This window comes from Clupea harengus, chromosome 26, assembly GCF_900700415.2.
Source record: "Clupea harengus chromosome 26, Ch_v2.0.2, whole genome shotgun sequence".
Taxonomy (NCBI): Eukaryota; Metazoa; Chordata; class Actinopteri; order Clupeiformes; family Clupeidae; genus Clupea; species Clupea harengus.
Genome location: NC_045177.1, coordinates 9,908,445 through 9,933,112, shown reverse-complemented (window position 1 = coordinate 9,933,112; position 24,668 = coordinate 9,908,445). Strand labels below are relative to the sequence as shown.

General features: G+C 45.3%; 1 protein-coding gene across 2 annotated transcripts; it reads left to right on the top strand.

Moving 5' to 3' along the window:
* Window positions 1-23: 23 nt before the first annotated feature.
* On the top strand, window positions 24-23,374 carry LOC105901960 (growth factor receptor-bound protein 2-like). 2 transcript variants are annotated; one of them, XM_031563580.2, is made up of 5 exons: window positions 24-491; window positions 18,121-18,218; window positions 20,270-20,392; window positions 21,507-21,666; window positions 21,991-23,374. In XM_031563580.2, exons 1-5 carry the CDS (start codon window positions 414-416, stop codon window positions 22,177-22,179), a joined length of 648 nt encoding a protein of 215 aa, XP_031419440.1. In that variant the 5' UTR covers window positions 24-413; the 3' UTR covers window positions 22,180-23,374. The 2 variants fall into 2 exon arrangements, with proteins under 2 accessions (XP_031419440.1, XP_012684928.2); XM_012829474.3 differs by having other exon boundaries at window positions 27-491; window positions 21,507-21,675.
* The last annotated feature ends 1,294 nt before the right edge of the window (window positions 23,375-24,668 follow it).

The window sequence follows — 24,668 nt, the reverse complement described above, 5'->3', positions numbered from 1 at the left end:
CTGATTGGCTGTTTTCGGATATGGGTGCGCTGTAGTTGGTTGTGTGACATGTCAGCTCGCTAATTCCTTCCTCCCCTACATGCGGGTGTCTTTCAATGTAGCTATTGTCTCTGGGTGTGGTGCCATCAAACACAATTTAGCACTGGCAGTGTTGCGTTTTTCCTTCACAAACTTGTTATATCATCGGATTTACACGCATTTTTATGTATTGCAGTTCGTACCTTCCGCTAAACGCCTCCTCTTAACAACGGGTACAGGCTGCGAAGCAGTAAACCAACTTGGTCATTTTCTTGCCAGTCTGTCTGTCCCAGTTCGTCCACCCAGAAGGAATAAGTCGAGGAGAAATACGGAGAACAGCAACTGGTTTGTGTACCCTCCCGGACACAACAACAGGTTATCAACAACACTGCACAATGGAAGCCGTAGCGAAGTACGATTTTAAAGCCACTGCAGAAGATGAACTAAGTTTCAAGCGCGGAGACATACTGAAGGTAATCGTGCTGGTTATGCTTGTATATTTGGTGTCTTAGAAACGTTGCCCTTTGTAGTGTGCAGTCATGAACCGAAAATAGGTTACAGAATGTATTAACCAAGGAATGTGCTGCACTCGCCTGGGAACACCAACTGCTCTGAATATTTGTACTAGTGTTTGTCATCTTTATTTCTGGGTTAGTGGTTCAAGTTGCTGGCAGTCTTCCTTAATGTGCAGCAGCAGTGACTGTCTGTGGTAGGCTAGGAAAGAGGTAGCCTACTAGCACTAGGATGCCATAAGCAAATGCATTAAGTTGTTGATCTTGAAGTAGCCTACGTGGTTTCAAAACAGTTCAGATGAGCGATGTTGGTATCCACTCGCCCTTTTACTCATAAACTGTTCGCGTTGTGTATAGTTATTTACTCTCTTGGCCCTTTGACCGTCTGAGTTTTACCACAGAGAGAGCTGTACTTGACTTATGGGCATCTTACTGACAGACCTTTTGAAAGCTTCAGGCCTATCAAATCATGTCTTGTGATCAATTCACATGTCCCTTACAGACTTAACCATCATGCTAGTGACTGCAGAGAGGTCGAGAGTTCAGAAAGAGGCTAAATAGAAGTAGCAACCCTCACCAGCTGTCTAATAGATCACCATAGTATCTGTTCTTATTTAGGTAGCCTAACTTGAAGGTCTACTGTTTTAGGATCGAGACACTGTGTGTGTGCTGTCATTGTGAACACTCCCCTAGCTTCCTTAACACTTTAATAGGCAAACTGTTGTTTTTTTTTATTTGAATTCAAACACAAAGGTAGGCCCTCAAGTCAGTAATATTCTGCTGGAAAGACAAGCCTTCACATCAGAATGAAACCATTTCCGTTTTCAGGAGCATCACATTTTTTTTTTTTTTTTAAAGCATTCTTGTGGTTGAGACATTAAATGTTCTCCGAACAGGATGTCTTCCATCTCACCAGCCCTTGTCGTTTAATGACTCATCTCATCCTTTCCTCCAGGGTAGGCGTTTGCCAAGTGGCACGCTTCAGCTGAGTGATCAGGGTGGCACTCACTGCCTGAAGCCGCAGCTCACCACAGTAAAACCCTACCTATGCGTTTGCATTGAGATGATTCTCACCATGGCATACCACCGGCGGATAGACTTTATTCTGGCACTGTGCCGTTTTAAAAGTATCATTTTGAGGCCCTTGGGCTTCAATCTCTTGCCCTCACGTTAGGACAACCTTGGCCTCTTCCTTTGGCCCGGCTGCCTAACTGAATATAGCAGCCTGTCGTCAAAGGGATCAGCCTCATTTCACTGTCTCTTATGGAACAGCACTGTGGTTGATAGTGGTAGTATCCTCAGTGTATAATTTTTTTTTAAATTGTGTCAGTTTGTTTCTGAATAATCCTTTGATGTTCTTAAAGGAGTCATATCTTCTGGATGCATGGGGTACACTAAAAAAGGGGTTGTGGAAATGTGTGAGAAGGTTTGCAGACGAATACCATTCAGTATACGCTCAGTGGATCTAACCTTGCCTTCCATAGTTTGTATAAGACTTCACACAAATCCCTTATTTTTTTTCATTGACAAGCTAGCCCTAATGCTTGCGAAAGCCACTGATGTTGACCCGCGGTACTGTGGTGAAGTAGGCGGAGCTGAAGCATGCCGAGTCGCGCCGTCCCACAGGCCCGAGCCTGCGTAGAGCGGGCGCATAAATATTAATCGGCGAGTCTGAGGCAACAGATTGACAGTAATGCTACCGAGCCCGCGGCGCTGTGCTGCGTGCTACACTTGGATGGTGAGGGACGACAGGAAGAGATAAAAGGGAGGAAAAAGGAGACTGGGTTGCACAAGCACTCTCCGATTCCTACTCGCACTGCTCCAGCCTCTAAACCAAGTCCCGTCCCCCACCCCCTCCTCCTCTTTCAACTCCCATGAGGCTCGGCTTCCCGAGGTTTTTCGGAGAGAGGGGGTCTGGAGGGGATTCAGGAACGCCTGCCATCCAATTCTCCAGCTGTGTAATTGAATTTAGAAACTGTGGAAGAGGCTGTTTTTTTTCTTCTCGGCCCCCAGCCCCCTCAACTTGAGCCCATTTCTCACTAACCACATGCTTCTCAGCCCCCAGCCCCTTCAACTTGAGCCTGTTCCTCACTAACCACATGCTTTTCGGAGCTCTGCGGTCTGTGCAAACAGTTTCACTTTTGAAAATTGTCAGCCGACTTGAATGTCCTGTTCTCACTCCGCTCCAGTTAGAGTGAGGTAAAAAAAAAAAAAACACAGAAATCCTTGTTGGACAGCAGAGGGTTTGCGTGTACAGCTCTGGCGTCCCAGCTCCAGCTGAGGCTTGTCTTGGCCTCATCCACTAGAGATCTTTTCCATCCAGTCTTTGTTGTTTGGCAGCGCGTGGCAAAGCTCTCCAGCATTATCAGAATTCAGTACAGGCAGCGTACAGAATCCATTTCCTCTCCTTTTTCTGTAATTTGGGTCAGAGAGTCTATGTGGGTTGTGTTTTGCTCATGCAGTGGCTTACCCCTCCAAGCAGAGATCTGTGGTATTAATATGTTGCAGCTGAAGATGGCTTTTTCATGCTAATTTTTTGAGAAGGGGAGAAAAAAAATGTGCTCATGACTTCCCTGTCAGCATTCTGCTGTGGTCTTCCATGATAACAAGGCACTTTGGATAAAAGCACTCTCCGCCATTTACTGAGCCTCAGAGTTTTAACTGTTTCGGTTTACCAGACAAATTTGGGAAGCAGAAACAGAATTCATTTTCCACTTCCACTTAAGGACGCTACTAATCCCCGAGGCACGTCATTTTTCTTGGAGAACAGCAGTGCCTGAACATCAGCAGGGTTCTAATTTTAGACTGAAAGGAGCAGAAAGGGAAGGATCTGAAACTGGAGCCTAGCCACAGGCTAAATGGCAGAAAGAGGCAACTGCAGAGATCTTTCTTGTGACCAGAATAATGGATCCATCTTACAGGGGCCCATTGCAGAGAGGCCTCATGGTGGATGGAGTCGTTGAGTACCTTGGCTGATGGCACCAGCTTTGTGGAGCAGGAAGACAACCTGAATCAAATAAGTCATTTTGAGCTGCACAGCTACGTGGAGATTATTAGTTTTCTTGCTTTGAGAGGCTTATCCTGACGGCGCTATCTGTAAATCCTTATAGCGCTTAATAACTTTCCTTTACCATATGGCATGATGGACGCAAATATGGAGATAGGTATTGCAGACTTCAGCTCCAGCTTGAGTGTTTACACGCACCCCTATAAGCTGTGTGAGAGAGGGAGAGAGGCAGGAAGTGAGGGGCTCTGGAGAGGTGACAGTGTTTATTTTCCCTCCAGCTCACTGGGTAGAGAGCTGCAAACTCAAACCAGCAGCTTGAGAGGGGAGAGAGGGACCCTCGTACCTCTATACCCACCCCTACGATGAAAAAGTAAACACAAGAAAGGAGGAAAACCTGCTCAGGACCTTGGTCTGTGACTGGGGGTGGTGCTGCCTCAGCGAAGAAAGACGAGGGAGGGAGGGGAGGTCAAGGAGGAGGTGACAGAAGGTCGCCGGGGGGTTAGCTGTTGTTTTTAGTTTTCAACACGGCCTGCTCCTCGCGAAAAATGCATTCTGGGTTTTTTAGGAGAGGGAGGAGTTGTATGTGGCTTGGGAAACCCGCTGACAAGTTGCTGACATGGGAGAATGCTGTGAAACATGGTGGGGTTTTTCTAGGCCGTGAAAAATGTGATACGGTACAAGCCTTTAAAAAACCTTTTAGAATGTTTTCAAAAATAGCATATAGGAAGATGGCTGATAATTCAAGCGTGTCTCCTTGTAAGCATGCAAGGGCTGAAGTGCAGGGCAAAAAGATTTTATTCTCTAGAGCCCTGTACCACTTTAATGAAACAGTCGTCCCCTTTGGCTACCAGCACTGAGATGGAGATGGAAAAGAAATCCTCTAATTACTGTATCATGACTTCTGACTGGAGGGGGGAAGGCTTGTGTTCTGCTCCTGATTGCGGCTTTGAAGGGGTTTCTTCTCGGCAGCCCGCTTCATTTGAGACTCTCTTGAGGTCTGAGGCCTCAATTTTATTAGCAGCGAGCTCAGGGACCCGCTCTTTGAAGGGATTCTGGAATGTAACCCTTATTTTCTAGTTCTCTTGTTTTTTCCCTCGGGTGGTGAGGGGGATGAGATGCGTAGGGGAGCGCCTCTTCGTTGTGTCCCACTTTCTCAAGGCCACCGGGAATTTTTTCCAGGAGCTACAAAGTGAGAGATCCTCAGATGAAGGGAAGTGTAGTGCCAAATACCAGCTCAGTGTGATATGCCTTGTGTGGCAGTCAGCAGTTTAGAACGTGAGTCTGCACAAGGATACAATCGGGTTTGGGATTCTTAAGGCGTTGACTACCATTAAACGCTGCAGTTAATGAGCTCTTCGGCCATTTCTGTTGCCCTTTCATGGATAGTAAAACAACTGTTTGCTGTCACTCTTCAAAATCCATAAGATGTGATTTTTTTTGTTTTGTATTATTGCCTGTACAGTCTCCATTTAAGATCCCTGACAAGCAATATATGGTATCAAAGCTGCTCATTCTTGCCGTACAGTGCAGCTAGTATTGCCCTTGTGAAAACACCAATTTATTCACTTCTTTGTCAATACTGTGTGAGCAGACAGAGGTGTATTTTTATTTGGCAGGATCCACTGTAACTCTTAACATCATTCTAAAAAAAAAACACTCCCAGCTTTAACTGTATTGACCGAGGGCTCCCCCCCGTGTGCCAAGGCAAAGGCGTGTTTGGCCTCCCTTCATTGCTTTTGATGCAGTGTTTTCCCACTTTGTCCTCTTTTCCGCTTTGAGTTGTTTGTCAATGGAAAAGCAGCAGTTTCACTCCTCATATATCACAGAATACTGTCGACGGCGGCCCTCCTTCCTCCTCGGTGGGTATTGATCAGAGCTCTGTGTCCATTTCCCACCGCCGCCGCCGCCACCGATCCTCCGGAGAAGCGTCTCCAGCCCCCGTCTCCTCTGCGGCTGCAGGGGAAACACAATAGAATCCTCCCAACGGAAGCCACAGGCGGAGAGAGAGAGAGAGAAGGGAAAACATCTCTTAATGATGCTTTTTCTCACTTCACTCAGACCAGGCCAGAAGCCATGAGTGATTACTGCAGGAAGCTGTCAGAGCTCCTCACAGACAACAATGTGATGAGTGTATAATTTACCCTTAGTTTTTTCATCTCAACTCTCAATTCTCCATTTTCTTCATTGCCAAGGGAATAACTCTTAGAGTCCTCCACAAAGAGGCACCTAGACCGGAGGTTAACCCTCTGAGGCAGTGTGACATGCCTTGACTGTCTGTAATGTCATATGGCCCTCTCTGCCTCCTACACAATCATTTTTGCAAAGTAAGTGTGAATTCTTGGAGAAGAAGAGGGAATAAAGGCCTTTTTACAGTTTGTTGAAAATGCAGTAAATGTCCAAATCCAAACATGCAGTGGATCAAATGATAAAGTATTGAAGACGCAGTCACATTCTTGGAGTAATGCAATATGGAACGAATATATAAATAAAAGTTGACAATAAAATAAAAGTTACAATAAAAGTTGCCAGTCCACAGAATGGGAATACAGAAAGAAAAGTTAAAAACAGAAGATAGCTCACCTTGACAATATGAGGCTGTGCATCGCTGTGCAATGCTTGTCTAACTTTATCTTTGGGAGGCTGTTTGAGTTGCAGAGCTGATGGCTAATCAACCGCATAGCACCAGCCACTATCAAAAGTAGTCACCAGAATATTACTAGTCTTGAACAGAATCCTCAGTTGACTCCACTGTTGTCTTCACTTTCATCACTACTTATTGCACACAGAAACACGAGGTTTGGTCGTTATTTATGAATATATAGCATATTACTATTCTTCACAACACCACTGGGCAAATATGTTGGGCAAATCTCCTCGTGTGATGGTTAGAAATATTTAAACGTAGGCATCGGGTTCCTCCCCAGATTATAGTAGTTCATCGAGTTGTAGCTCCATATTACTCTACGTTTCTACGTTTCGTTGTCCTTGGAATTTAAAAGCTTGTGTCTGTCGTGTTTGTGTGATAATGTGGTGCGAAGATTGGATTTGAGATTTCAGACCAAACTGATGTCATTTTTCTCAGCATCAGCAATGATGCTATGGACCTCAGGAGTTTAAACCCCCCCCCCCCCCCAAGGAAGTTCTGACGTGAGATGAGTGTCACCGTGCATCGCTCTGCGTTGATGTGTAGCTAGTCTGCGCACACATTTAACGGCTCCGAGTACCAAACAAAGAAGATGAGAGTGTGACGCATCAGAGGCAGCCCTTAGTCATCCCCCGCTCACTCTCCACATCCTCCGTCATCCTGCGGAGCGAAGCACTCAGTGCTCGGGTGACACCTCCCCTGAGGGCGCGCTCTGAGATCAGTGTCAGTGCTGATCCATCTGTCACTACAGCCACAGTCACAGGCTCCTGAACTGCCACCGCACTGACTGAAGACACGCTGCTACTCGACTTGTCTCTTCCAGCCACACAGTCATGCAGCCTCTTATCATCACAGATGTGATCCACTTCCTGGATTTTGGTCTATGGTGGTGTTATGACTCCAAGGACCTGCTGGGGGGGGATCAGTCGTTGTCCAGTGATCTCATCCCTCTGATGATGAACGCGATGTGTCAGATGCTGGTCCATCTGCCATGTGTGTGTGTGTGTGTGTGTGTGTGTGAGGTGGTGTCGAGGGAGAAAGCAGGCTCTCTCTCCCGCTAATGCCGTAATCCTGCCAGGTCTGTCTGCGGGCTTGTTAAAAGTGCCCCACTTAAGCCGGGCATTACAGCTCAATGATGCCTCTTGATCACAGGCTCTGGGTAAACAACCATGATGGCTTAACGGCCCGTGCCGAGGCCGCAGGCTGAGCAGGAGAGGCTGGACAAGTGTTTACTAGTCCCTGCCGGCGGCCCCCCTTTGAAACCAGACGGCAGACTGGGTATGGCTCAGAGGTACTGAACGTGCCGGTGTTTGCACACAGGTGCAGACTGGTTATGGCTCAGAGCTACTAAAAGTGCTGGTGTTTTGGGTACAGGTGATTCATGCTCAGTGTTGTTGAGGCAAGCTGTATTGTCTTGCTTTGGGGAGCAGCACATTAGTCATGAAGCTTGAGGAGGCAGCTTTGTGCATCACAGCTGACTGGCAGTGGACAGGACACGTGTCTGTTAAACAGTGTTGACTTGTTGACTCATTCTGCGTTGACGAATGAGCGCTCTCTCTCTCTCTCTCATTGGAAGGGCCAGATTATATGGTTGATTTCTTGGCCTGTTATAATTTTCAGTTTCTCCGTCGGCCAGGCGTCGCCTTAGATTACGTGTCGTACCTCGAGGGCTGAGTTGTTTGCTTCAGACTTTTGTCTCCACCCCCCCAAGCCTTTGAAACACTGCCTTGGCGCCTTCTCTGAGAATCCTCCCAGTTTTCCATGTGTTACTAGAGAACAGAAGGTGAATCTGTGTTCACAGGGAACCCCTGTGGATAGGCTTAGAAGTGAGGCTCGCTCATCTGTCACACTAAACTCGTTCCTATGATCCAGCACTGTTCTAAATGTCCTCTGTACTGTAGCATTTAATCAATTAACCTTTCTATGCTCGCTCATCTATCTTAACAAACAATAAGAAGTCCTTCCTGGAACTAAAATGGCTGTTTTCTACCTCTCTTTTCATGCAGACCCATTATGGCTGCCATGCCTGTGCTGTGGGAATCACCCCCAGACCTGTAAAGTCACATGACCGTAGTATGCTCAGGCAGTGAAGTGTGAGGGCCCAATCTGTTCGGGGTGGACTGTTTCTGCACCTACATGCGGATCTTCTCTGTTCAGCTGCGGGGGCGTTGTGGCTAGCGGAGGGGACTGCCTCGCGTGCGATGGTGGGCCACAGATGGTTGTGTGGTGGGTGTACATATACTCCAAGAGCAGGTTGGGAGCGGCGGGGTGTGTCAGCCCAGGGGACGTGACCTACGAGGTGAGAGAATCTCTGGCTGTATAGAGTAGCCGGTGAGAGGATTTGTGGAATCCGCCATGGTCATGATGGAATGCTGTTGCCTGACTGACAGACACGGCCTGGTTATTATAATGACCACAAATGTGCATCGCCCTGTCAAATATAGACCCTGGAGAAGAATAAGCACAGAGATCACTGTTCATTAGCACCTTGACGCAGCTGTTCTCAGATCTGTCAACTTTGTCTGGCTACTCTTTTAAAGAAGAGCCAGAGGCAGAGGCACTCTGTGTTATTCACGTACATTCTGATGGCGACAGTCAGAGGACAAGGCTCTGTTCTCAGATCTGTGCACAGAGAGAGACGGAGGGTAGCTTTGCATTGCATTGGATGAGTCGACTCACTCATCAGAGTGTAGCTTCACTCTGGGTCGATCTTCTCATCTCTGACGAGTCGAGAGAAGTCTGTGTTTTTACACAGCGTTTTCAAGGTGGGAATATTGCGCCTTCATTCCGTCTCGCTGTTCTGTCTAAAAGGTCATGGGGGGGTCATCGTTGTTCCGCTTCTGAGCCAGCTGTGGAGGTAGTCACAGAGGTGGAACGATGTCTGTGTGAAAAGGTACAGCCGGCATGGTGGAACAGGGGTGTGTTTAGGGTTGCAAAATTCCGGGAATATTCAAAGTTTGAAACTTTCCATGGGAATTAGCGGGAATAAACTGGAAATTTTGGGGTAATTTATACTAACTGTATTTACCTTTCCATTTCGTTTTGTCATAAGCAGACATGCATGCAAACATTTCTAAAATAAATGTTTTTAATGACATTTGTGAGTAAAACTTTAACGGATTCTTTCATTGAACAACAAAAACATGAATGTTGAATAAAATAAATGTATTCCCTATGAAGCCCCCCCCCCCCACCCACCCAAAAAATGTCCCATTCTAAATATAAAATGAACGCATTTAGTTGAGCTTTTTATTTGCAGTAATTACTTTTATTCTCGATAAGTCGCCCAACTCACGCTTTTTTGAAGGACCCCAACAGCTTTTCTGTGAACATGTATCCTACTCTCACTGCTGTAAAAAGTTAGCCCACTGTATACAAATAAACTTGGTATTAAAATGGCTTCGGTGTAACAAGTAATCAATATGCTTGGTAATGACAAAGATGTTCAAAAACAACAGAAAGTCATAGGTTTATGTTTCTGGCAGACAATGTTCCCAACTAACTGCATCCAGGGTCCAGCTGAGCTAGGCTTGCCTAGTCTTATTTTTTTTTATTATTACTTTTAAGTTCCCTGTTATAAGCTAACTTTTGCCAAAGAAATTGTCAAAATTCCCGAGCTTAACTTCCCATGGAAAGCTTCCGGAAATTTACCGGAAATGTTCCGCCCTTTTGCAACCCTAGGTGTGATACAGCCTTGCAGTTAACCTGACAAAGCAGGACTGCTGTGCTGGAACACACAAATCTGACATGATGATACAACATGCTGTACATGATGCACACCAACTTTGCTTGAGTCTGAACATTGCTAAATGTGCACAGCTTACCCACAGAGTCACCTAGATGAAATTCACCCGTCAGTGTTTTCGACAGTCACAGTAGGCTAGTTCATTTCCGACGCATATGTCTCATGCACATTCAAGCCAAATGTAGACACAGTCACACATGTGGTGATGACTCATTAGATTTTCCTTCTATGTGCTTGCTATCAACATTTTTTTAACCTTTGATATGGTCTCTGTTAGGTTCGTCTCCAAATCAACATCACATCACATCCTTCTTCCAAAGCAGTCATGACTTAACATGTATCTGCATTATAGTCATACCAATTAAAAGAGGCAAATGTTCCAACGTAGCATGAGTCACAGATTCATTTACCGTAATCATCTCAGTCTGTCACTGCATGAGAGAGTTTACAGGATTGGATTGGATTCAATTTATTGTCATTGCACAGAGTACAAGTACAGAGGCAACGAAATGTACTCGGTCAGGAACCGAGTGAGTTAGGCTCTCAGCTGTACAGAGACAGCCTGTCAAGAGTACACAGACATGAAGAGATATCTACACCTCTGACCTCCTGACACTGAATGAGCCTAGAGATCACTCTTCATTAGCAAATCCACACAGCTGCTCTCAAAACTAGAACTTTGTCGGGCTACTTTTAGTTTTCAGGTCAGAAGCAGAAGAACTCTGCGTTATTCTTGCCCATACGTCCATGCTTCAAGTGTCTTGGAGTTTGCTGCACTTAGGTGAGAGACACCAACTCTAGTAATTCGGTTATTATCGGTCATTATTGCCCACCTTTCCAGAAACTAAAACCAGCTGCTCTGAACCTCAAAACAACATTGTCTAGGTTTTACTGTTTTTATATTTAGTTTTTGTCCGTAAATAGTTTTTAGTTCATGGTGGTCATATATAGCCACTGAAGGAGTGATCAACTCCACTAATGTGCGTCCCAACCCGCTGTTTGTGTTATTGTGTGTTAGATGTGAGCTTGCTGATCATAGATAGAGCAGAACAACTAATCACTTTCTTTGCATGATATCTGTTGACATAATAAGTGAACAACAGTTTGTCTATGATAAGGCTAGAATGTGCTGATATATGTGCGCTGTCAAAATTATAGGAAAAAATGTATGTTCGTTTTGTTTTGTGGTTTTTACTATGTTGGAGCATCTCATTCGGTAGACATTTTGCAGTTTCGGTCTAACAGTCATTGTGTTCAAGATTCACCTTCCACCATTTCAAAGAGTTGGCTCAGTCCAGGTCTAGACAATAGGCAAGTTAATCCTCTTCCCAAACTCTCCACTTGTCTGTGGCGGTCTGTCTTCCCTCTTAACTTGTGCCAGGGACCAGACCCCATTAGTATGCCACCAGCATAATCTAAGATTGTCCTCAATTCCTCTTTCTCCCTCTTCCCTTCCCTGTCTGCTATGTTGTTGGCCTCCCTGGCTCTTCTCTTCCCTGTCTGCTATGTTGTTGCCCTCCCTGGCTCTTCCCTTCCCTGTCTGCCTGCCTGTGTTGTTGCCCTCCCTGGCTCGTCTCTTCCCTGTCTGCTGTGTTGTTGCCCTCCCTGACTCTTCTCTGTCTGCTGTGTTGTTGCCCTCCCTGGCTCTTCCCTTCCCTGGTGTGCTCGTCAGGCTGGTCCTCATTTCCTAGACAGAGCCTAATGACTTCTATCAGCCAGCTCTCCTTCTGCAGGCGCAGAAGGAGAGCAGTCCTCATTTCCTAGACAGAGCCTAATGACTTCTATCAGCCAGCTCTCTCGCTCTCTCTCTCTCCCTCTCTCCCTCTCTCACACACTCTCTCTCTCTCACACTCTCTCTCTCCCTCCCTCTCTAAAGGTGAGTCTGGTTCAACCAAACCAGTGAAATGTAATGTATCATGTCCGTGCATTGTTACACATTTACATGTTTTGGTAATAGGTAAGGTAGTAGTGATGGTAGTCTGATGTAAGCAAAGCCAGAAAGCCATTTTCTCCTCTTTTTTTCCTGAGGCCTGTGCTACGGAGTAACAGGGATATTCTCTATCTCAGTTTTGAGTGTTATGACAGGAAGCGAGGTGGAGAAGAGGTGGGGAGAAGGCCAGGAAATGACATCAGGCCAGACTTGAACCTGTGTCCCCGTGGGCAATGAAGCCCGTAGATGGGGGGGGGGACTTATCGGCTTGCGCCACCGTGCCCTCTATCTCAGTTTTTAAAATGCCTGTGATGGATCCCTACACCAGTCTCAAAGACTCCTCACTCAGACGTCATTCTGACCACGCCTCCATCACCACCTCCACCACCACACATCCTCTCCTCACACGTTACAGATCAAAGCGCACCCAGTGTTGTAAACGGCCATAAGTAAAGGTTTGCTGACAAACCTGGGTAAGTTGACTCAGAGTAAGTGGTAATGCCCTATGGCTTTGTGTTGCTAGGAGAATGAAGCAATAGGGCTTTTCTACTGGGAGATGTCCCACTTATTCGTGAGTGAACTTACAGGTTTGTCATTAAACCACGTTCTTGGAATACCCCCCTGATCTGCAGCCATATGTTTTGACACTTCTCATGATATGATCACAGCTGTAGTCATCTGCTCTATGCCCTTGGGCAGGGCGTAGTTTACAGACAGCACTTGTCTGGCGGCTGATGTCTGTGTTGGAATTGGGTCTTTGAGGTCATGCTGAGTTCATAGTGACAATTAGTTACAGTATAATGGTAATAATCTTTTGATTATTGCATATTTGTGAATGTATCTTAAAAAATTAGAACAGTCTTTGTAATAAAGCCTACCTGTATGTAATTTGTACTCACAAAAGTGATCAACTCAATATTGTCATTTACTTTAGTATTTAATGAGATTGCACAAATCAAGCCAATTCCACATTTCGGTGTATAGGTGCTGGTTTCTGTCATGGTCTAATACTGAGGACACATAATGTAGCCGTAAATGGCCTGCTGGCCCAGACTGCCTTAAACGGCAACCCCAAGAGAATGTCCTAAAAACGGAACAGGTTTTCAGGGTTCATCTCTGATGGGCCATTCTCTAGAGGTCGTTCATTTTAAAAATGAATTCTCATCATGTTACCTTTACGCCTCTGGGTCACACAAAAATGGATCCTCTGGATTGTGACCTCCTGTCTGAAGTGCTCCATGGTGGTCGTGTCTGAAAGGGTACGCAGACTGATGTGATGAAATGAAAGTCTCAGGGTTAGTATATGTGAGTCTTATGGACTTTGAATGTATTCAGAAAGTATGCAGACCCCTTCTGTTGCAGCCTTATGCTAAAATCGTTTAAATTCACTCAATACCCCATAATGACGAGACGAAAACAGGTTTTTATTTTATTTTTTATTTTATTACATTTTTTTAAAGGTAAAAACTGAAAGATCACATTGACACTTGAAATTAAACTCAGGTGCCTCCCATTTTTCTTGATCATCTTTGAGATGTTTCTACACCTTGCAGAGCTCAGAGACAGGATTATGTTGAGGCACACATTGAAGGTCTCTAAGAGCAAAGTGGCCTCCATTATTCTTAATAATTGGAAAAAGTTCCTAGAGCTGGATGCCCAGCCAAACTGAGAAACCGGGGAGAAGGGCCTTGGTCAGAGAGGTAATGGTCACTCTGTCTGAGCTCCAGAGGTACTGTGGAGATGGGAGAAACTTCCAGAAGGACAACCATCACTGCAACACTCCACCGATCTGAGATTTATGGCAGAAGCCTCTCCTCAGTAAAAGACACAGGAAAACCCTCTTGGAGTTTGCAAACTCTCAGACTGTGACAAACAAGCTTTTCTGGTCTGACGCATGGAGGTATTATATAGATCTGAGAGAGTGAGGAAGTTCCACCCCCATTCATTTCAATGGCTGATGCTATGCAAGCCACTTCAGCCAAGGAAATACCCTTCATTTCAAAGGCTGATGCTATGCTACCCACTTCAGCCAAGGAAATACCATCGACATCTTTAAAAATGTCCTTCCATTGAGGCTCACTTCTGAACCATTTCTATGAAAAGCTGATTAGGCACCACATAACCTAAAAACACTAAGACACTAAAAAATGGTGTGTTGTCTATGCAGATTGGTGGATGTTCCTGGCTTTAAAATAGCCAGCTCATGCACCAGTTAAGTGTGAGGGCACAAGCTTCCTGAGGCGTGGATGTTGACATTTTTTATTTCAGGATAGCTACAAAGGAGACTGGCTGTTGAGATTTGTCAAAAGCCAATGGCTTTTGGCCCACACTATTCTATTCAAAATACTGAAATACCTGCCCGGGGGGGGTGTTGCTAAGATGACAGCCGAGGGGCGACCCTTGCCTGTAAAGACTTTGCCTATATGCAGCAACCCATGCTCCTTGTGCGCTATAAATAGATGTAGTACCACTTCAGCAGTTCTCAAGCATTAATTCCAGTGTTTTGGAGTAGAAATTCTGTCTATAACTGCCTATAACAGTTCAAAAGCCGGGGAGTGTGCTTTTTTTCCGGCAAGTTGTTTTCTTTCAGTTGGCTGGATTGATTAGCTTGTCATCAGAAGGATAGCACACTGCCAACGGTACACATTGGGAGTACAAAACGCCTTATACTTAAATTACTTGGAGTTTCGTCTTGCAAAATGTTACCCTATTAGCTAACCACGATCATAAACTTGCACCACGGTAAGCCCACTATGTACATTCCTTAATGTTTTTGTGACTATCAACACGGGCAGCACAATTTTTTAGTGCCTATTGTCATGTTATGTGGTGCCTAATTGGCTTTTCGTATAAATGGTGCCAGGAGTGAGCGCCCATGGGACGACATTTTTAAAGATGTCAGTTTGGATGCTAACTCTCCATCCTGACTCCCTGGTCTGAAGAAGCCAAGATTGAACGGTTTGGCCTTAATACTAACCACCGTGTCCAGAGGAAACCAGGCAACACTCATCACCTGCCCATTAGGCAATGGTGAAGCATGGTGATGGCAGCATCACCATGCTGTGGGTGGGGATCGGGTGACTGGTCTAGGTTTAGGGAAAACTGCACAGAGAGATATCCTTAATGAAACTCTGGACCGAAGCTCGAGCAGGACCTCAGACTGAGCCAAAGGTTCACCTTCTAACAGAACAGTCACCCTAAGCACAGTTAGCACAATGCAGGAGTGGCTTAGGGGCAACTCTGTGTGTGTGTGTGTGTGTGTGTGTGTGTGTCCTTGAGTGGCCCAGCCAGAGCCGTGACTTGAACCCAATTTAACATCTCTGGAGAGACCTGAAAATAGCGGTCCACCGACGGTCCCCATCCAACCTGACAGAGTTTGAAGAGGATCTGCAGAGAAAAGTGGCTCGTCATACCCAAGAAGACTGGGTCTGAATACTTCAATACGTCAATGTCATATTTTCACTTTGTCGAGAGTAGATTAATGAGGGAAAACATTTATTTAAACGATTTTAGTATAAGGCTGCAACATAACAAGATGTCGAAAATGTGAAGGGGTCTGAATGCTTTCTCAACGGACTGTAGTTACCAGCTGTTGGTAAGGTCTATATTTGGCTGCATAGTGAGTTGTCAACTTTAAATAGTGTCAGTAATGACAAGGGGTAAAGGTTGTTTTTGTTTGGCAAAGGCTGTGATTACCCTTTTCATAATGTGCATGATTGAAAGGCGATTTAAGTGCAAATATTTGAAAGGCCAAGTTGTTTACGGAGCATATTTTAAATCAATGAATGTTGAGTGCTGTACAATTGACACAATTTTGAGTTAATGAAAAACTGGGGGGGGGGAAACAAAGCCATCTCAAAGGGTGGCAATCTCTTACATGCAAATCATATTTTGATAAAAAAACATATAAACTCTGTCATGAACTACATTTATTTGCATTCATATATATGAAGTTCCATATTTAAATAGGTTTTCAATACAAAAATACAGACACCCAAAATGTCTTTATAGAAATAAGATCTCAGCTCACTTTACCAAAACATAAGTGATAAAATAATAATTTAATACCATGTATTTCAAATGTAGTACTTACAACAATACTGCCCATCTGTGATGACAGATATACTCAGTCACTGACCTAATATCTCCTTATCTCTTGTCTGCATGCATACACACATACACATACACCAATGGTTTTCCTTCCATGTTTTTCACTGCCTAGCAACAGTGGATTTCCTAAGAGACAGCAGACTGCTGGCCCGGGACTCTGAATATTGGAGCAAACTGGCATCTGCGGGCAACCCGGCTCTCTCTGTCTCTTCAGTGTGGCTTTGGGTTGGGAAGATTTTTTGGAGTCCGATCCATCCCCTCCCTCACGTCCTCCCTCTGCCAGAACAGACTGAGCCGCACATCTTTAATCACCCCCATCTTGTTCTGGTGTTTGTTTGTTTGTTTGCTTATCCCTTCTAAAACCTCTTTGCAGCTGAAAGGATTTTCTCGAAAGAGGACGAAACTGGGGCAGAGTTGTGCGTGGGGATTTCGTTCTCACTTCTCGGTCGACTGGGTCTTCTGAACTACAGCCCTTGTACATGCACGCTCACAGGCTCAACACTACTCCTACTGAATGCACAAGTCTTGTGGTTGGAACAAAAAAAAACAATCAGGGTTTGTCCTCCGGGGCTGAAATCCTTTTCGAAAGATAATGAGAGGATGAGTTTTAGTTCAGCATTGTGGTTCAGAAGCTGTTTCCTCCACTGCCCGTACTCTCGCAGCATACCATCAGGAGTGTGAGGGTGGGCTCCATGTGCTGTGAATGGTCACACAGACAACACGAGTGAGCAAGCTTCATCCCATCCCATCTAGATCTGAAGGTCGCTTCCATTTTGTGCAGTTGGTTTACAGAAGAAGCTTGTGTAGATCATAGATGGGTGAAGACTGGACATTCATGTCTGGAGATATTATGGAGTTTAACGCAGTAAGGATGTGTCATACCGTGGCGCCCTTTCTTGAGAGATACAGATGGCTAATGCTGGAGAGAACCAATGCAATGTCGATGGTCATTCCTCAGTGGTCGACGGTCTTCTACAGCTCAACCTGGTGGACATAAGGCAGAAAGATATATTTAGGCAACACGGTTTCCGAAGCATTTCCTTGTAAACTAAAGCCATTTAACAACGTTTATTTTCTAGGAAGCCATTTGCGTGGAATTTTGAGTCCTCTATACAAATCTAGGTCATGAAGACGCTTCTTGTTTTCACTCACATTGTTTCCCCCCCCCCCCCCCCCCCCCCCCCCATGGTTGTTTACAGTGCGAGCCTTCTTCATCTTGTGGCCTGGTAGTGCAGGCACAACAGCTGGGCGGCAGCAGGGGAAGATTAATGGCTGTTTACTGAATGCCACTAGTGCTAGGAGACAGGGGGAGTCATCTCCTTTCTTTCCCCACAGACAGAGAGGACATCTCTGATAACAAGACAGCAGAACCCAGCTCATAAGGGGGGACCCATCTGCATACAAATGGATCTGGATCTAAATGAATCTGTATCTGGATATAAATGAATCTGTATCTGATCCACACAAAGGGATCTGGATATAAATTAATCTGTATCTGGATATAAATTAATCTGTATCTGGATATAAATTAATCTGTATCTGATCCACACAAATAAATCTGGATATAAATGAATCTGTATCTCGCCCCATACATGCTTTCCCTCCTCTTCCCTCTGTTCTCGTTGGATGTTTCAACAAAGCTCACCTGAAATGTCATCCAGACTTTTGAAGTGTGTGCCACTATGCCTGTAAGCTTATGTTCAGGGCCTACAAGTATCAATGGATCATTTTGTTTCTGAAATAGTGGTGCTTAGCCGTATCTGGGTGGCACAGTCTGTGTTGTCCTGAAAGCGTGACTTCTCCATGGCAACGACACCCATGTGCGCCCGCGCCCGCTGAGCTCTGCTCTCAGGAAGGATATTGCACGCTTCCTTCCTGGTGGGGACGCTTTGGTCTGCTCTTCCTCTCCAAATCTAGGCCAACCATATGTCCCCTTTTTTTTTTTACGAGTTTCTTGCCTCGTGATGTTGTCTGTGGAGACCTGTCAGAAAAGAATGTAATGTTTGTTGTGGCACTCACTGAGTTTTGGTGTATAAACATTAAGCTGCTCCCTCCTGTTTTTGCATGTTTGCCTGTGATTCTGATGGTTATTCTCTAATACTGCTGATGACCGTTCTCATCATGGCTGACTTGATGTGTATTCTGCATTTGTAGGTTTTAAATGAAGAATGTGACCAAAACTGGTACAAGGCCGAGGTGAACGGAAGAGAAGGCTTCATCCCCAAGAATTACATTGAAATGAAGCCACATCCGTAAGTCCTGGTCCCGTCAAGTACAGCAATACTAAAATGGTTTACTGCTGTAACTGTTCCTTGTTATCCATCTTTAGTAGCCTTTTAAGTAGCCTTCACCTCCACTTGGTCAGGCTCTGCTGGCCCATTGAAGAGCCATACCACTGTAGCACCCGTTTGTTATTATAAATCCGTAAGGGCTGGGGAGACTTGCCTCGTTTTTGTTTAATAGGACAGGCAGCCAAAAGCATCTCTCTGAAATGATACGCCATGGAAGCAATGGATCTGAAGTTTTTTTTCTTTTCTCCTGCTCTCAGACTGGGAGCCTTGTGGTCAGGGGTTTTTGGGTTTGGCTCCCTCTGCTCCCCATTGGGGTTTCAGGCCCTCATCATGTGGCCGGCGTGCGGAGCACCATTCTGCTGACTCAGGCGCCCCGGTGTCCCCCGGCAGACCCACTCACCCTTCCCCTGCTCCTGAACTGCGGCACATGTAGAAATAGACCCAGGCAGCTTTAGAAAATAGCCCCTTTTCTAATGTCACTGAAATGGAAACTTGTTTAATCTCAGGCGTGTGCGTGCGTGCCGTATACTTTTCCTGCTGGGTTTTTGGATCTGCTGTGTTTAATAGCAGAGCCCGGTGGCTTTGAAGTGACGTGTTTGGCTCCCTTTGAATCATAGGCCAGGGATGACATGGAGAGAAATTGTGGTCTTCATGAAGTGGCTTTGGGAGGGTCATGCCCATTCGTCACTGTCCATACAGAGGCTGAACACTACCTCCTCCTCAGCCAATCAGAACTATCCTTGAGGACTGCAAATAATCATGAAATGGAGCAGGAGGTCCTCACAGCCTCTCCAATGTTCTGGGTGATAGTTTGTCAACTGAAAGCTAAAGCATTAGGCAGGATCTGGGGAGGGGGGGTAGCGTGACAGATGGACCAGTTGGCCTGGGGTTTGTCATCCAGGGCCTCCACTCCAGAAATCTAAAGCCCTCATCTCACCATCCTGCTCTGCTGACATTCCAGAACCTGCTAACAAAGGCATCCTTATGGGACGAGGTCCAGATCCACTGCAGTTATGCACACGTTTGATTGACATGAGAGTGTGGGTGGGGAGTCTGCAGCAGACTCTGACGTGGCCACCAGTGCACCCCGGAGTGTTCCTCTACTTCATCAATACCCCCGCAGGCTCTCTCTCTCTCTCTCTCTCTCTCTCTCTCTCTCTCTCTCACTCACTCACTCACTCACTCACTCACTCACTCACTCACTCACTCACTCACTCACTCACTCGCTCACTCGCTCACTCGCTCACTCGCTCACTCTCTCCCTCTCTCACTCCCTCTCTCTCTCGCTCTCTCCCTCTGTCTCTCTCTCGCTCTCTCCCTCTCTCGCTCTCTCTCTCTCTGTCTCTCTCTCTCGCTCTCTCTCTCACTCCCTCTCTCTCTCGCTCTCTCCCTCTCTCTCTCTCTCTGTCTCTCTCTCTCGCTCTCTCCCTCTCTCTCTCTGTCTCTCTCGCTCTCGCTCTCTCTCTCTCTCACACTGGGATTGCACAAATGCAATTGCACCGTTTCCTCTTCTCCACTGAAGCGCTGAAGTGTGACAGCAACCGATGCTGCAGCTACTGCTGCTTGTGACCTCAGTTTATTTGACCAGATCATTCATAATATCCCTGACTTAATTGCAGCATTAAATCAAGAATCAGTGGTAGCAAGTGGATAGTTTAAACTTGGTGTAGAACAGTTGGGTATTATTGTAATACTGTTATGAAATTGTAGTGTGTGGTAAAAAATTATTATACCGTTACTATGCATTCAGTCATATGACCTATTATAATTCCTATTAGAGTTCCAGTGACTTACTTCTCATGTAGTGTTATTGATTTTCAGGCTGTTGAAATAATCACCAGTCAAGCCACTCGCTGGCTTTTCAAAGGCCACCTCCGTATTAATCAACCCAATGTGTGTTCCGTCTCAACTCATGCTTGTACACACAGTGTCCTGTTTTGTAACCTCGGTGGAAAAAAAAAAAAGCTCTTTTGATGTTGTCGCGGTGATTAATGGCTTCTCTTTGGTGTCAGGTGGTTTTATGGAAAGATCCCGCGGGCAAAGGCCGAGGAGATGCTTAACAAACAGCGCCAGGACGGGGCCTTCCTCATCAGAGAGAGCGAAAGTACACCCGGGGACTTTTCCCTTTCCGTAAAGTAAGGCCATTACAGATCACACACATACCACACAAGCACACTCCTACACAAACAAGTCTGTATCAGGGGTGCAGCTGTGTTTTATCTTTATTTCTTATTTAACATTCCTATGAATGATCACCTCAGATTATCATTTCTGCTATACTCAGTTACACTTTCAGTGATACTTTAAGCTTATGGTGCCTAACAACATTGTACCCTAGTGGTGATTTTTAGGTACTGCTAGCAGCACTAGAAAAGAGTGCTACAGTAAGAACTTGTTTACTGAATAGCAGCACAACATGCACTGCATGTCAATATGCTACATGTACATGTATCTGTAAACAGTGGACTGTTCCACATCAGCTGTACGGGTCCTTCCAGTTTATCAGGACAATTAGGGATTTGGCCTCCATTTAGCCCTGGGGACCCGAATGCTTTTGCCTATCTGTGACACAACTGCAGCTCGTGATCCTGGTATTACAACTATCATAACAGCAGCATTACACAGCACAGATGTTCTCATATCCTGGGGTCTTCACGCTGTTTATCATATCCTTAAAACTTCCTCCCCAACCTCTGCCAGAAGCAGTTGAATCAGTGATATAATCCCACTAAAATGCAAGTATTTTCAGCATTTCCACATCAACATCAGAACCCCAACAGATGTTTTGGCCAAAGGAACTGTAGAGGATGCATGCCATCCCACACAGATGGTTTGGGGAGATGGGGCACTCTAATGTAGGGACATGCAAGAGATGACAGGAAGTGAACTGCACTGGGGGGGGGGGGTCTCTTATCTGATTGACTGCTTGCTTCCCTGCCATCTGGATGTAGCAGTGACACTTCTAAAAACTGGATGTAGCAATGACACCTAATACTGGATGCTTTCCCTTCCTTTTTTTTGTCTCTCTCGCTCTGTCTCTCTCTCTCTGTGTCTCTCTCTCTCTGTCTCTCTCTATCTCTGTCTCTCTCTATCTCTGTCTCTCTCTCTCTCTCTCTGCCTCTCTCTCTCTCTCTGTCTCTCTCTATCTCTGTATCTCTCTCTCTCTCTCTCTCTCTCTCTCTCTCTCTCTGCCTCTCTCTTTGTCTCTGTCTCTCTGTCTCTCTCTGTCTGTATTATGGATTCTCTTAGGTTTGGCAATGACGTGCAGCACTTCAAAGTCTTACGGGATGGTGCAGGGAAGTATTTCCTGTGGGTGGTCAAATTCAACTCGCTTAACTCTCTGGTGGAATACCACCGCACCAGCTCCGTATCAAGGAATCAGACTATCTTCCTCAAAGACATCGAGCAGGTCCCACAGGTGTTTGTTTGTTTGTGTGTGTGTGTGTGTGTGTGTATGCGTGTGTGCAATGCATTTATATGTGCAGGGTTTAGCGAAAGCTGTTGGGAGCATTTGCCTTTTACATTGTGTGGGTTTAGTAATATGGTAATACAAGAAATTGAATAGTAGAATGTGTGCCGTTGTTATCATTGAATTATAAAGCCTAAGAAATTGACAATTTCTGGTAACAATAAGCAAACTTGCAGTATTTGGCTGTGTCTATCATGGATAAGATGTGCTTAGTCCACTCTGTATCCTCACGGTGTCCTCTCTTCTGCCTCTTTCTTCTTTCAGCAACATTCCACATATGTACAGGCGCTGTTTGACTTCGACCCGCAGGAGGACGGCGAGCTAGGCTTCCGCCGCGGCGCTTTTATCCAAGTGTTGGACAACTCCGACCCCAACTGGTGGAAAGGGGCGTACCACGGGCAGACGGGAATGTTCCCACGCAACTATGTCACACCTGTCAATCAGAACATGTAATAAAAAAAAGACATCTACACAACCAAAACAAAACTGCCAACCCTCGCCAGCCCTAGAACCAAAACAAACTTGTATAGGGTTGCTGTGGAAACAGACGGGGGAAGGGTGGATCAGGGCGGACTTTTGCCATGCGGGTTGCTTGACACTGCGGTGGCTAAGAGAAGAGGCGTGATGCGGCGCTGGGATTGGCGTTTGCCAGGGCCAGCACCAGAGACTGAGGGGGAGGAGGCGCTGTGGTGTGTCCCCCCCCGGCTGCTCCTGCTTCACCTCATCATCATCGCACTCATCCCTCCTGTCCTTCTCCTGTGATATCAAATGCTGTTTGACGAGATTTTCATTTGTAGTTCTAGTAGTGTTACAGAAAACAGGATTTGATCTGGATCTGGTTGTCTCGTTTCCCACCCAGCGATTGGACTTCATATTGAACTCCAGGGGACAACAAGCAGTTTTTTTTTTTCTGAGTATAATTCGTATGTAGGTATTAGAGGCTGCATGTTTTACATGCATCTGTATCAGTATTTTTGGTCAAAGTGAGAAGTGTTGAGTGACATGAGCTGATCCCAGGTCAGAGAGAGAATGCTTGCTTAAAAATCCTTTTTTCTTGAAACACTATAAAAAAAAAAATGTGGTCAGCACTCAAACGTTCTGAGGATGAGTTGATGATACAGAGGGCTCACTGAAATGTACATACCCAGCCTCTAAATGTTTTACTTTGTCTTTTTTTCCTGCCTGAGTGGCGTCATCATTTTGACTTTGTAATAATGAATATTCAATTATGTTGATGTGATGTTAATCAATCATGAAACCCTATGATGTTAAAATCTTGCCTGTAATTCACCCACATACTTCAAACTGTCATACGTTATTTGGATGAGTGGGTCATGTTAGTTCATCTAGTCTTTTCTGGAGACATCTTGTCCAGTTGTGCTTTCTCAGTGCCTTTCCAACTTATTGTCAGCAAGATAATCATGAGGCCGAACTGGTCTTTGTGAGAAACACAATCGATTGCAAAGTAAATGGACAGTACCTTTTACTCAAGACTCAAGTCAACATTAGAGAAATATTGAAATTTCTTGTGAAATGTAATTCAGCCCAATGCGTTGTGGGATGCAGGGGACCAGGCATACATGTGTATGATGCTGGTATTTAACTTAAAAAGAAATAAATGTAGTCAATATGATGCATTCCCTTGCTACATCCTGAAAACCTGTCTCACTATGTCAAGTGTATGTGTGGATGTGAGCTGAAAACCTGTCTCACTATGTCAAGTGTATGTGTGGATGTGAGCTGAAAACCTGTCTCACTATGTCAAGTGTATGTGTGGGGGGGCTGAAAACCTGTCTCACTATGTCAAGTGGATGTGAGCTGAAAACCTGTCTCACTATGTCAAGTGTATGTGTGGGGGGCTGAAAACCTGTCTCACTATGTCAAGTGGATGTGAGCTGAAAACCTGTCTCACTATGTCAAGTGTATGTGTGGGGGGCTGAAAACCTGTCTCACTATGTCAAGTGTATGTGTGGGGGGCTGAAAACCTGTCTCACTATGTCAAGTGGATGTGAGCTGAAAACCTGTCTCACTATGTCAAGTGTATGTGTGGATGTGAGCTGAAAACCTGTCTCACTATGTCAAGTGTATGTGTGGGGGGCTGAAAACCTGTCTCACTATGTCAAGTGTATGTGTGGGGGGCTGAAAACCTGTCTCACTATGTCAAGTGTATGTGTGTGTGGGGGGCGGGGTGGCAGGTCACACCATTGCTCCATCTGAGAGATAAAACATCTCTCAATTCTGTGTCTCTTTTTTCAATGAATGTTTACACTTTACAGCAATTGTACTTGGGTGTACCACGAGAGGTCTACTAGTTTTATGGCTACCATACATTTTAAATGATGTTTGCAAAATAAGCTAAGGAGACTGGTATGGGGATTGTTTGAGCAGAAGAGTCTAGATGAAACAGCACATCATGAGAGTGAGGGACTGAGATCGCTTGATTCACCTTATCTGCTTTCTCCAGATGATGACACCTGTTTCTCCTCCATCAAAGGGCAACACAAAATGTTTTGGCAGGAAACAGAAACAGCAGACGGCCTCAAAATTAAGTTCACATATAAAATAAAAAACATTTTGTTTATAACTCGGTGACGACTGGTAAAAACGAGGTCATCAACAATCATTCGTTGAAGCAAGCATGTCTTTGTTTAGTGGTAACCACTTTCTTTTTGAATTCTGTTCCTCCTTTGTGTTCTTCAAATGTCTTTCTCTCTTGTCATTCCCCCCCCCCCCCTCTTTGGTCTTGTTGGTGAATACAATCCAGTTGCTTTGATGGCATGAGTGCTCCAGTCCCACAGAAATAGATCTGAACTAGCTACTACTATCTTGCCCTTTGGGAGAAGGAAGAGAACACTGACATAGCTCGGATCTTCTCCAAATTTCCCCTCAGTGCTTTGAAGGACAAGTTACAATTCAAAGACGAGTTGGGCAGAACCCAGATG